This window comes from Tiliqua scincoides, chromosome 1 (genome assembly GCF_035046505.1).
Source record: "Tiliqua scincoides isolate rTilSci1 chromosome 1, rTilSci1.hap2, whole genome shotgun sequence".
Lineage (NCBI taxonomy): Eukaryota > Metazoa > Chordata > Lepidosauria > Squamata > Scincidae > Tiliqua > Tiliqua scincoides.
In genome coordinates this window covers 47778312-47790928 of record NC_089821.1, presented here as the reverse complement: position 1 = coordinate 47790928, position 12617 = coordinate 47778312, and the positions used below count along the sequence as shown (strand labels likewise).

General features: G+C 41.5%; 1 protein-coding gene across 6 annotated transcripts in view; it reads right to left on the bottom strand.

Annotated features, from left to right (window-relative positions):
• The window catches only part of SBF2 (SET binding factor 2), a 344987-nt gene that overhangs the window by 213607 nt on the left and 118763 nt on the right, over positions 1-12617 (bottom strand). For all 6 annotated transcript variants that reach the window (XR_010794990.1, XM_066639834.1, XM_066639835.1 and 3 more), the window contains exon 3: positions 7042-7179. Coding sequence is in view for 5 of the 6 variants with exons in the window: in XM_066639834.1 (XP_066495931.1) it covers positions 7042-7179 (138 nt within the window). In the remaining variant the exon portion in view is untranslated. The remainder of the gene's footprint in view (positions 1-7041; positions 7180-12617) is intronic.

The window sequence follows — 12617 nt, the reverse complement described above, 5'->3', positions numbered from 1 at the left end:
TGATGTTTTAAATGCCTTATAAGGCATTGGGAGGCCTGGGCAAGCCCCAGACATCGGTTCTGACACAAGATTGTAGAGTGGCATGCAATTGTCACTGTACCCAACACCATTTACAAGCTTCTAAGAAGATATTTGTTATTAGTGGACAGGTTGCATATGGGCCTGTTGCACAGGCCTTTGACCTACAAAACTGCTTGGACAGAAGTGTCACCTAAAATATATTGGATATACCACTACTCAAAACTGAATGAACATTTGAGAAATCTAAACTAGGTAAGATGATGCTTTTAACAAGACCACTGTCTCTGGGCCACCAACAGACCAATGGTTCTCATCTCTTCAGAGTCTCAGCTATTCTCAGAACAATTTTCAAGTACTTGTTCCAGACCACAGAAATACTAGAACTCTTGAAAAAAGTTACTGCTGGAATCTGAACAAAAGAATTTACCAGAGTCACGAAGAACAAATAATCAGCACATTCACAATTGTACTGTGTATCCAGAATTTTGGTTTGAATTGCTTTTAAAAGCATTCTGTTTTATCAATTGTTGCTTTCTGTTTTAAATCAGGTGCTAAACTGTTCTTTTCTAAAGAAAAAGTCAAAGCCTTCCAAAAAAAACAAAACAGTCAGGGCTGGCCTTAGGAGTTGAGGGCCCAACAGCAGGTGATTTTGCAGGCCCCCCACCCTCACAGCCCCTCTACTCATTCTGAGGAGTGGCATCAGCAGCAAGCTGGTGCCGATGGCACCCTGCGTGAAGCACAACTCCCAGAAGTAGACAACAGAGGCACCAACTTCTTCTGGGGGCCCATTTTTGTGCTTTGGACCGAGGGCGGGTGAGCCAAATGAGAACTCTGCTCACCATACCAGTCTCTGCACGGAAGTTTACCTTCGTGCAAATCGCTGGCTGTAGTTGCAGGCAGCCCACTCTCCATCACAGCATAGGGATGCCCTCTTGCTTGGGGGCCAATTCAACTGAATCAGTAGAATCAGGTTAAAGCAGGCCCTGAGCACAGTATTAGAAAATATGCTGGAACGAGATCTTAGTGTTTTGCCACCTGCTGCCTGAATGCAACAGTCTCAGTTTTAACAAACTTTTCTGTGGGCAGGAGGTCTGGTCTAGAGAGTACAGTCACCATTCGTTTGAAGATAATATCTGAAGATCAGCAATTTGAGATCACCAGAAGCTTCCATGTGCTGCAAGAACTTGAGAAGCAGCTGACAAGTTGAACCGAGTTTTCCCACCTGCTCTTTGGTGTGAACAAAGACATTGTCTTGGCTGCACTTCAAGTGAAGATGAAGGAGATGATTGTAAGCCAGAGTGGGAGGCAACCAGGGACCAGAAGTGATACCAGACTGTTGAAAGATCCATCTCGAATGTTGTTTGGTTCTAGAAAGACCAGACCAGGGTTTTTTCTGTTATTTCAAAAAGAGAAAGTCTGCCTATGTCGACTGCCTAGGATTAAAGTCAAAGGGGTAAGCCAATGACCAGAAAGGTGGTATATAAATACTGGATGGTGTTGCTGTTATTTAACATCACTTATCCTAAAAAGTTTACTGTCCTTATTTGGGGAAAATACCTGGATTGGGACTACAATGGGGCAATGGGTTAAAAATCCTCCCTTTTTCTGAGGAAAGAAAACCAACACCAAAGGGCCAAGCTTGGCCCACAAGTATTTTTCTGAAATCTCTATTTTTGATAATACAAGAAAGTATCTAAAGGCTAGCATCTGTTAATGTTAATCACTACTGTTATAAGCTGAACAGCTATTAATAAACTGCCCTTCCAATGGAAATTCCAATGCAGTATGCAGTTTAAGAATAACTACTTACAACACAAGTATAAAACTGTAAAAAAAGACTGTAAGTCAAATATAATCAGTGAAAAGTCTCAAGAAAATAGACATAAGCCATAATATAATTTTCTGATCAAGTTAAAGGCATAATACAGAAATGGATGTTTCAAATGTTAGTAGCCTTCCTTTGGAATAAAGGGGGGCTATATAGTCCTTAAAAATGATCTGAGGTAGCACAAATGTGCTCAAGAAGAAAATATAATTCCATAAAACTTACAATGCAATTTTATGCAAGTCAGTAATAACTCCTTCATGGATCACTGCCTTGTTGTGGCGAAGGGGCTTGAGTAACTCAGTGAGGCTATGAGCTATGCCGTGTAGGAACACCCAAGATAGAGATGTCATAGCAGAGAGCTCTGACTAAACGTGATCCATTGGAAAAGGAAATGGCAACCCACTACAGTATCCTTGCCAAGAAAACCCTATGGACTTAGCATCAAAAGGTTAAAAGATATGACGCCGGAAGATGAGCCCTTCAGGTCAGAAGACGTCCAATATGCTACAGGGGAACAGCGGAGGACAATTACAAGTAGCCTCAGAAAGTATGAAGGAGCTGGGTTAAAACCAAAAGGTTGCTCAGCTGCGGATGTGTCTGGAAGAGAAAGGAAAGTTTGAGATTGTAAAGAACAATATTGCATAGGAACCTGGAACATGAGATCTATGAATCAAGGTAAGCTGGATGTGGTCAAACATGAGATGGTAAGATTGAACATCAACATCTTGGGAATTTGTGAACTAAAATGAACAGGAATGGGCGAATTTAATTCAGATGAATATTATATTTACTACTGTGGTCAAGAATCCCATAGAAGAAATGGAGTTGCCCTCATTGTGAACAAAAGAGTGGGAAAAGCAGTACTAGGGTACAATCTCAAAAATGACACAATGATTTTGGTTCAAATTCAAGGCAAACTTTTAACCTCACAATAATTCAAGTCTATGCTCCAACCACTGATGCTGAAGACAACCGATTTTATGAATACTTACACCTTCCAGAGCCAACACCAAAAAAAGATTTCCTCATTATAGGGCAGGGCTTTTCAAACTGGGGCATCATGACACCCCAGTCTGACAGCCGTGGCCTCTGCCCCCTTAAGGGGTGGGGAAGGCAGAGACGTGATCCCCAGGATCGCGTGGCTAAGGGGGGCTGCAGGGACTGGGATATACTCACCAGTCCCTGCAGCAGCCTGTCGGGGTTGCAGGGAGCCCTGCGCGAGCATCTGCAGGGCTCCCCAATGTTCCAAAAGTAAAAGTGGAGCGATCACACTCCACTTACACAAAACCGGAAGTGGAGCGTGATAGCTCCACTTTCACTTTTAGAAGGCTGGGGAGCCTTGCAAAGGGCTCCCCGCACCTCTGGCTGCATCACTAACAACAAAGCTAGTAGAAGTGACAGTATTCCAGTTGAGCTTCTTAAAAGTTTTAAAGATGATGCTGTTAATGTACTGCACTCAATCTGCCAGCAATTTGGAAAACTCAACAGTGGCCTCAGGATTAGAAAATGTTGGTTTACGTTCCAATCCCAAAGAAAGGCAATGCCAAAGAATCTTCAAACCACCGCACAACTGCGCTTATTTCACATGCTAGCAAGGTTATGCTCAAAATCCTTCAAGTTAGGCTTCAGCAGTATGTGAACAGAGAACTACCATAAGTACAAGCAGGTTTTCGAAGAGGAACTAGAGATCAAATTGTCAACATTCGTTGGATTATGGAGAAAGCAAGGGAGTTCCAGAAAAACATCTACTTCTGCTTCATTGACTATGCTAAGCCTTTGATTGTGTGGATCACAACAAATTGTGGCAAGTTCTTAAAGAGATAGGAGTACCAAACCACTTATCTGTCTCCTGAGAAATCTGTATGCGCGTCAAGAGGCAACAGTCAGAACCAGATATGGAACAACTGATTGGTTTAAAATAGGGAAAGGAGTACGACAAGGCTGTATATTGTCGCCCTGCTTATTTAACTTATATTCAAAACTTGGTCTGGATGAATCACAAGCTGGAGTTAAGATTGCTGGGAGAAATATCAGTAACTCAGATATGCAGATGATACCACTCTAATGGCAGAAAGTGAGGAGGATCTAAAGAAACTCTTGAGGAGGGTGAAGGAGGAAAGTTCAAAATGTGGCTTGAAACTTAACATTTAAAAAAAAAAAAAAAGATCATGGCATCCAGTTCCATCACCTCATAGCAATAGAAGAGGAAGAAATGGGAGCCATGACAGAGTTTATCTTCTTGGGCTCCAACATCACTGCAGATGGACATTGCAGCCAGGAAATTAAAAGATGCTAGCTTCTCGGGAGGAAAGCTATGGTAAGCCAAGACAAGTTAATTAAAAGCTGAGACATCACCTTGCTGACAAAGGTCCGTATAGTCAAAGCTATGGTTTGCCCAGCTGTAATGTATGGCTGTGAGAGTTGGAACATAAGGAGGGCTGAGTGCTGAAGAACAGATGCTTTCGAATTATGGTGTTGGAGAAGACTTTTGAGAGTTCCCTGGACTGCAAGGAGATCAGTCAATCCTACAGGAAATCAACCCTGACTGTTCACTGGAAGGACAGATGCTGAAGCATAAATACCTTGGTCATCTAATGAGGACTCTATAGAAAAGACCCTGATGCTGGGAAAAACAAAGGCAAAAGGAAAAGGGGACAGCAGAGGATGAGATGCTTAGAAAGTGTCACGGAGGCAATGAACATGAATTTGGGACAAACTCTGGAAGTTAGTGGTAGACGGGGCGCCTGACGTGCTGTGGTCCATGGGATCATGAAAAGTCAGACACTACTTAACGACTGAAGAACAACAACAAATCAGTAATAAGTTCCACGGTGTTCAGTGGGGCTTACTTCCAGGAAAGTATGCTTAGGACTGCAGCCATACAAGAGGATTTACTAGTTTAGAACAGCAAATTTGACTTAGGGAACAATCCTATTCAACTTTCCAGCACTAATGCAGCACTGCCAACAGGGCATGCGCTTGCATCCTGCGGTGGGGGGCAGCCGCAGAGGCTTCGCCAAGGCAAGGGAAACTTGGAGTTGTATTGCTGCTGCATCAGCGTTGGAAAGTTGGAAAGGATTGCACACTTAGTAATACTAGAGAATGACAAAGAATTAAAAGGCTTCAATGAGATTAACTTTTATTATAAATGTAACAACATCACATTTTTGCAAAATAAACCTTGTGGCATGGTGGAGGGTAGATGGATAAGTGTGTCAGGGAGAAAAGAGGTAAGAGGTGGATACATGGATGGCATCAGTTTAGAGAGAAAGATAGCACCATGGTTGGGACTGGGAAAGAGGCCAGAATGGAAAAAGAGAAAGAAGCCACAGTGGAACCTGGAGGGAGACAAAAGGCGAATAGGACAGAGAAGAAAGAGAGAGAATAGACTAGAGAGTGCTTTGATACTGCATCACAACCCATGCCAGGGAGAAAGAGAATCATGATGGAGATTGTCACAGCAGCAGCAAGCACATTTGCAGGTGCCACTCTCATCATACTATGGTGATATTGCACTGCATCTAAAATGCTGTCTGAACAGCTTCCAACATAATTTTAGGAACCTGTTACTAACAAAACAAGTGATGATGCTCAGCTTGTGAAAGCTTACCATTATGCCTAACATTGTAAGGAAACTGCACTTTGACCTTAGCCAAGCAGCACTGCTGGAAGGAAGCTGTTTCAAACATTGTAACAACATTTCACAATTATGTATTGCATTATCTTGGTCCCTAGATTCTTCCTTTGGAAGATTCCAAGTAATGTGTCATAGATAAATTATTTGAAATTTCAACTTGAGTGAACCACTTGAGTAACTATTTCTGAACTAATCTAAGCTATCCAAACACTAATAAGACACGCATTTTAAAGGAAAATTGCCAAGCAGGTTACACCCAATATCTAATCCAAGAATTCTATTTCAAGGAATGGACTCATAGATCCAAATATGTGGTTTTTTTAAACTGCATTTTTAAAATAAATAAAAAAATTAAGCAAGAAAACAGCATGGAAAAAGTATTTTTTCTAATAATGCAATCAAATGAAAGGAAACACCACAATCCCCACAAACGTTATATTTGTATATAAATATTGTATACTAGATTAGAACACTGGTATTATTTTGTACTATATTACATTATATTATTATAATTATATTAAATATACAGTATAAATAAAAATAATATTGCACTATTTTGTTCTATTCTATCCAGCAGAGGGAGTAACATTTTTAAAAAACGCATCCAAGAGATGAACTAACAATGTGCTAAACTACAAGGAAGAAAGCAAAGGAACTGCCATGAAAATTTTGTATCAACACATATTCTATGAAAGAAAAAGAGCTTAATAATTAGATTGAAAAATTAGAAGAAAAACAACTACATTTCAAATAAGCTTGCCTTTAAGTTCCCCTTCCAACATCAAAGCAAATAAAAAAATAAAAATTAATTCATTAAACAAGAATTAAGCAAAATACACTGTTAAATACTGGTTTGTATCTTAAACGGTCTTATGTTTACAGAAGCAGTCCTACTGAACAAATGTGGGGAGGGAGGGTGATTTTCACCAATCTCTCCTTCCCTCTGCAGTTTCCTGTACTCTCTGAAATGGTTTTTCTGAGTGTTGAGGAACACACAACACCACAAACTTGGTGAGGAACAGGGAGCTGCAAAAGGAATGGGAAGCAGGAGAAAGTTTGGAAGACAACATTAGGATACAGGCTGCTGAAATAATGCAATAATGGTTTAGTTCATGTAAACATTGGTTGTAGCTTTAAGTTTCTGACATGAGTACACCAGCAAAAGGTCAAAAATATTTGTGCATATTTCATAACATGACATAAATAGAGCTGAGGCATTAGTCATAATCACACTGGAAATCTCTGACTACAATGAACCAGATATAAGCCTGGAAAAGAGGCACAGGGCATGATGGGGAAGAGAGAGTGTACAAAAGTGAAGTATCAGTGTGTGTGAAAACCAGCAAGGTGATGGAAGCTGAAAGTACCATGCAGGTATAGCCAATTGTATTTCCTATGCTGCATGTGCACATGTGTAAAAGATCGTGCAAGTTTAGAAGTGTGGACAGGATGCCACAATGCCATCGTCTGAAAATGCAGTTTTAAGCGTGTGCACCCAACACACCCCAGCTGATCTTGATATGCTTCAAGACATTTACTGCTTCAAGACACTTACCTGCAGATTGATCTCTGCTTCATAGAAAGTTAGACAAGAACAGTAGTGTCGTTCAGAGTTTATATCTGTCAAGACCACAACAAAGAATGTAGGCTGCTTCCTTTCTTTGGACAGATGCCATCCTCCAGGCTGACAAAACTGTGAACAAAGAAAGCAAAAGAATTGTTTAACATAAAAAACAGTTAATAGTTGTAGAACTGTAATGAATACAAAAACCATAACACCAAGAGTATGCTATTTGCTCTGCAGAACAAGGGTAAACCTACTCAGCAATTCATGAAATCAGAATCCTGCACTGAAACATTTCTGGGATGGCAGAACATATAGCAGTATTATATTGCTATAACACTCATGACTATAGAAAGGTCATACTGTAGTTCATTTACAGAATCTTCAGTTAAGTTACAGAATCATGGCATTCTTTGCAACACCCACAATCTTCTAGTGGCTGAGCTGCTTCCCAGAAATCAGTATATCAATAAAAGTAAGGGTGGCACTATTTGGCTAGCATGTCTCCTCATTCATTTGCCCTGGAATTACACACACAGAGCTTTTCTGAGTTTGTGCCTCTGGAATTCAAACTTGAATCCCAAAGCAAAATTGTGTCATGGGGAACAATCTAGATACAGCACATTAATTAGCAATGCCAAATGATTGTGCTCCAAATAAGGCTCAGGAAACAGAATTTTAGGCTGCAAAATACAGGAAGTTGTAGGATGAGTAGGAGAAATACCTACTTGTGAAAAGTTCAGTTGTGAAAGTTCAGTTTTTTTATACCAATTCGATTCCAATTAATCTCAAAATATCTTTACTAAGTTTATTAATTTATCAAATATACATATAATTTATTTTGTATATGAACCTATCACTGTATCCAAATAGTTACTAGCCGCCAAATTCCCTGTAGTATTCAAATTCAGAGATTATTCAGCAAAAGGATATGGGAAAACTAATCCAGGTAACATGACACTTGCATAACAAGATCTAATTTGGTTTCTCACAACAGGTCCCAAGAAGTGGTGGTACAGTGTATTTGCAACATTAAATGTCTTAAGCCAACTGGTATTTTAATCACTGCCTTAAAGAGGTTTTTCTTTTTTTTAAAATAGCCAAGGCTTATTTCACCCATAAACCCTTAGAAGACTCCCTTGTTCAGTATATATGCAGTATCTCTCTGAACTGCTCCATAATCCATAGTTCAAAGAACAAATTAAAATAAAGGAGAATTAACTGAAACATACCAACAATGTATTTTGTCTAGCCATTTCTCACTGAATGTGGCAAGAAATAAAGTGGAAATAAGTAAGCAGTAAATAAAAAAGTGGAAATAAAAATTTGACTCAAACAAAATGACAAAACTACTAACAGCAAGACTTTTCCATGATATTTAAATATTAAATAAACCTTGAAAATACCTTCTTATTCGGTATATTACGAAAACAGAACAATGTTTCAACATATTGAGAAGTACAAAATCATGTACAGGCATGTCCCCAGAACCCCCCACGATTAAGTGAAACTGTAGATTCGGGCAAATGCCATCCACACCTCCAGAGCCGAGGGGAGATCCGCTCCCTCAACTCTAGAGGGTCGTCTGAGCCCAGCAGAGGCCATGCACATCCGTTCAGGGTCTCTGTTGGGCTCAGACCGAGACACATGACCTCTGGTTTAAAAAAAAAATTGGAAATGACATTTTTAATGCCTTAGGCACTGGAGACCTGGGGAAATCCGGGGGGGGGGGGAGAGAAGAGAATTTGAGTAGGGTTCACTGCTATCTATGGTTTCGGATAGCTGCAATAGCAGCAAGAACCTATCTCCTACAGCAGCAGTTTTCAAACTCTCAGGGAAAGTTTGAACCGCAGTAAGTCTTGGTGGGGATGGGGGAGGCAGCAATCCCCAGGATTGCGTCACTAAGGGGGGCTGCAGGGACTGGGATTCATTCACCAGTCCCTGCAGCAGGCTTCCTGGGATACGGGGAGCCCTGCATGAGTAGCTACAGGGCTCCCCAGCCTTCCAAGAATGAAAGTGGAGCAATCATGCTCTACTTCTGCAAAACTGGAAGTGGAGCGTGATCGCTCCACTTTCACTTCTGATGAGCTGGGGAGCCCTGCAGATGCTCCCCACATCCCAAGAAGGCTGCTGCAGGGACTGGTGAGTGCATCCCAGACCCTGCAGCCCCCCTTAGCAATGCAATCCTGGAGATTGCGTCACTGCCTCCTCCCTGCCTCCTCGCTGTCCCCGCCCCTTAAGGGGGCAGAGGCAAGGGCCTTCAGGCTGGGGCATCATGACGCCCCAGTTTGAAAACCACTGCCCTACAAGTATTGGGGGGGGGACACTGGTACCAACTATAGAACAGCACTGTCTGTTCTAGTGGCTTCTGCTGGTATTCATTTGCATCTTTTTAGATTGTGAGCCCTTTTGGGACAGGGAGCCATTTAGTTATTTGTTTTTTTCTCTGTAAACCGCTTTGTGAACTTTTAGTTGAAAAGCGGTATATAAATACTGTTGATTGATTGATTGATTGATAGTAATTTTCACAATACATAGTTTTTACCTTACACCTTTATTTTCGAACCTATCCATCGTGTAAGATGTGACTCCACTATATTGCCAAACTAGCATACTAAACACTCATGGAGAGGTGGTAACTGGCAAATCTTCAGGGGAAAAGAATATCCCAATAATGAGGGGTAGTGACAAATATGAGCTATTTGGATGTTTTACAAAACTCTACAGTTTAAACTGGCTTTTCTGGAAAGGTACAAAGTTGACTATGGATGAATACTTGTGTTTTATGTATTCAATTGTATGTGTAGCTCATTGCCTTCATAAGTTATTCAGAATTGTATACTAAAGAATAAATGCTGTGCACACATGACTGTAGAGCAAAAATGTTGCTGGGTAGTATTTTATATAGTATTATATTGTATTGCTGGTCAAGGAATATGATTTGACAATATAAAATAAATAAGAACACATTACATTCACACACAGAAGACATGACATAAGAACAGTTTGTACATGTGAAATGCTATATTAACTTGGAGATTATTAAAGAATTCAGATCTTTCTGCTGAAGTACTAATCTTTCCTCAAAATCTTCAGCGTGGCTTAATCAAACCCATCAAAAGTATTGCAGAACTCATATTACATACATGATACCATTATGTATAAAAGACACATATCACTTCTAGCAAAAAAAAGCAGTTGCCAAGTCTGACAATGAAATATAATATTTTTAAATACTTCTGTATTCAGTACATTAGAGATGCAGTTACACTCTGCCTGGTGCACTACTGAGTTATGCGCTCCGGTGAGGAAGACAGATTATATATTTCCCATGCTGGGGATAAAATGGTTTCTTTCTTAAAGTTATTAAGTATTCCCCTGAGGGAGAAAAATATGTTTTCAGATTTCATCTGAGACATCAGAGAAAATAAAATGAAGCTTCATTTTATGGATGCCAGACTAATACTGAAAGTTCCTTTATCAATCATATCAAAATAGTTTGTCTTTGAGATTGCCAAGAAAGTATCAGTAATGAAATCATCTATCACCATACCTAAGAGATTGAGGATAGAGACTATTGGCTTGCCTGAGCATCTAAATGAACACTCTAGGCCAGTGATGGCAAACCTTTTAGAGACCGAGTGCCCAAACCACAACCCAAAACCCACTTTTTCATCGCAAAGTGCCAACACGGCAATTTAACCTGAGTACTGAGGTTTTAGTTTAGAAAAAACAACTCATACATTAAAATCTTTTACCTACTATTACTTGTAACCCATAATGAACTTTTCCTCTAGAAATTTGTCCAATCCCTTCTTAAAGGCATCTAGGCAAGTTGTCATCACTGCTTCCTGAGGCAAAGAGATCCACAGACTAATTACATGCTGGGTAAAGAAATACTGGCAGGGAGGGGGTGGCTGCAAGACCTTGCCACTGCTCATTTTCTCAAACAATAAAATATATATTTTTTTAAAACCCCACCCACAGAAGTGGGCTCTAAGGCTGCAATCCAAGCCACTCTTTCCTGGGAGTAAGCCTGATCCACTGTAATGGGGTTTACTTCTGAGTAGACATGCACAGGAGCAGGCTCTAAGGCTCCAATCCCAGCCACTCTTTCCTGGGAGTAAGCCTCATCCACTGTAATGCGGCTTACTTCTGAGTAGACATGCACAGGAGCAGGCTCTAAGGCTCCAATCCCAGCCACCCTTTCCTGGGAGCAAGCCTCATCCACTGTAATGTGGCTTACTTCTGAGTAGACATGCACAGGAGCGGGCTCCAAGGCTGCAATCCCAGCCACTCTTTCCTGGGAGTAATCCTCATCCGCTGTAATGCAGCTTACTTCTGAGTAGACATGCAGGATTTGTCTCTGGCTGCGCTGCTCACCCCCAGCTGCACCTGTGCTGTGGAGGAAAAGCCTCTCCTGGCGCTGAGTCGGGAGCTACTCAGGGAAAGGCGGGCTGCATCTGGTGTGCTCCTTAGGGCATTTAGTGGGCCGCTGTGAGATACAGGAAGCTGGACTAGATGGGCCTATGGCCTGATCCAGTGGGGCTGTTCTTATGTTCTTATGTTTATGTTCTTATGCAAAGGCTGGCAATGGCTGAGGAGGACAGCTCAGGATTGGCTGGCGATCTGCCAATGAAGGGCCCTGAGCTATTCCAACTGAAAAAGCCAGGGGCCTGCTGGATGCTGATTGGCTGAGCCTGCTGGAGAGTTGGGGAAGGGAAAAACAGGGACCCTAAGCCTGCAGAGCAGGCAAAATTGAAAAGGGAAACAAACTCAGGGCAGGTGGGGGCCACCGAGCGAAGGGAGAGGAGGGCAGTGAGCTCAGGGGGCAGAGGGAAGCAGCCCACCCTCCCCACACAGGGAGTCTTGGAGAGAGAGCCTCCATTTTCTTTAGAGCGACAGCAGCTTCAGTGCCCCTCTCCAGGCTGCCTGGCTCAGCGTGCGTGCCCACAGAGATGACTCAGAGTGCCCTGTCTGACACGCGTGCCATAGGTTTGCCAACACTGCTCTAGGCATACAGATTAGGTGGATATCTGATCAGAAAATGGAACTGGAATCTGAAAAGACTATACTTGGCGAGAATTCACCCCATCACAGTTGGCCTCAGCACAGATCAAGCAGAAACACTGTTGAAAGACAGGATCAAACTGCCAGTTACAAAGAACCCCATCTGGGTCCTAAATACATATCCCAATTTATTTGCTGCACTATGAGACAATTCCATGGTATACTAGACACCAGCTTACTATGTGTGCAGGATGAGTGCTTGCTTGCAAAAGCATGAACTCTTATCACAGCAAAGTTCAAAAAGGTCAAAATGATAATGCATCTATGCATTATATGGAATGGAGCAAAGTGTTACATGTGCCTAAAGGCAATTTACTCTTTGATATAATTATTAATTTAGTTTGGAAATAGCCAAACTTTTCAATAAATATGGCACAGAAGTCAGGTGCAAAGTTTGAGATAGAGTGGCTTGAGTAACATTCACTACAGTACATATGCAGTCTGCCCACCCCCCACAATGCTTCAGAGTGGTTTTGCCTCTCATGTACTAAATTGGA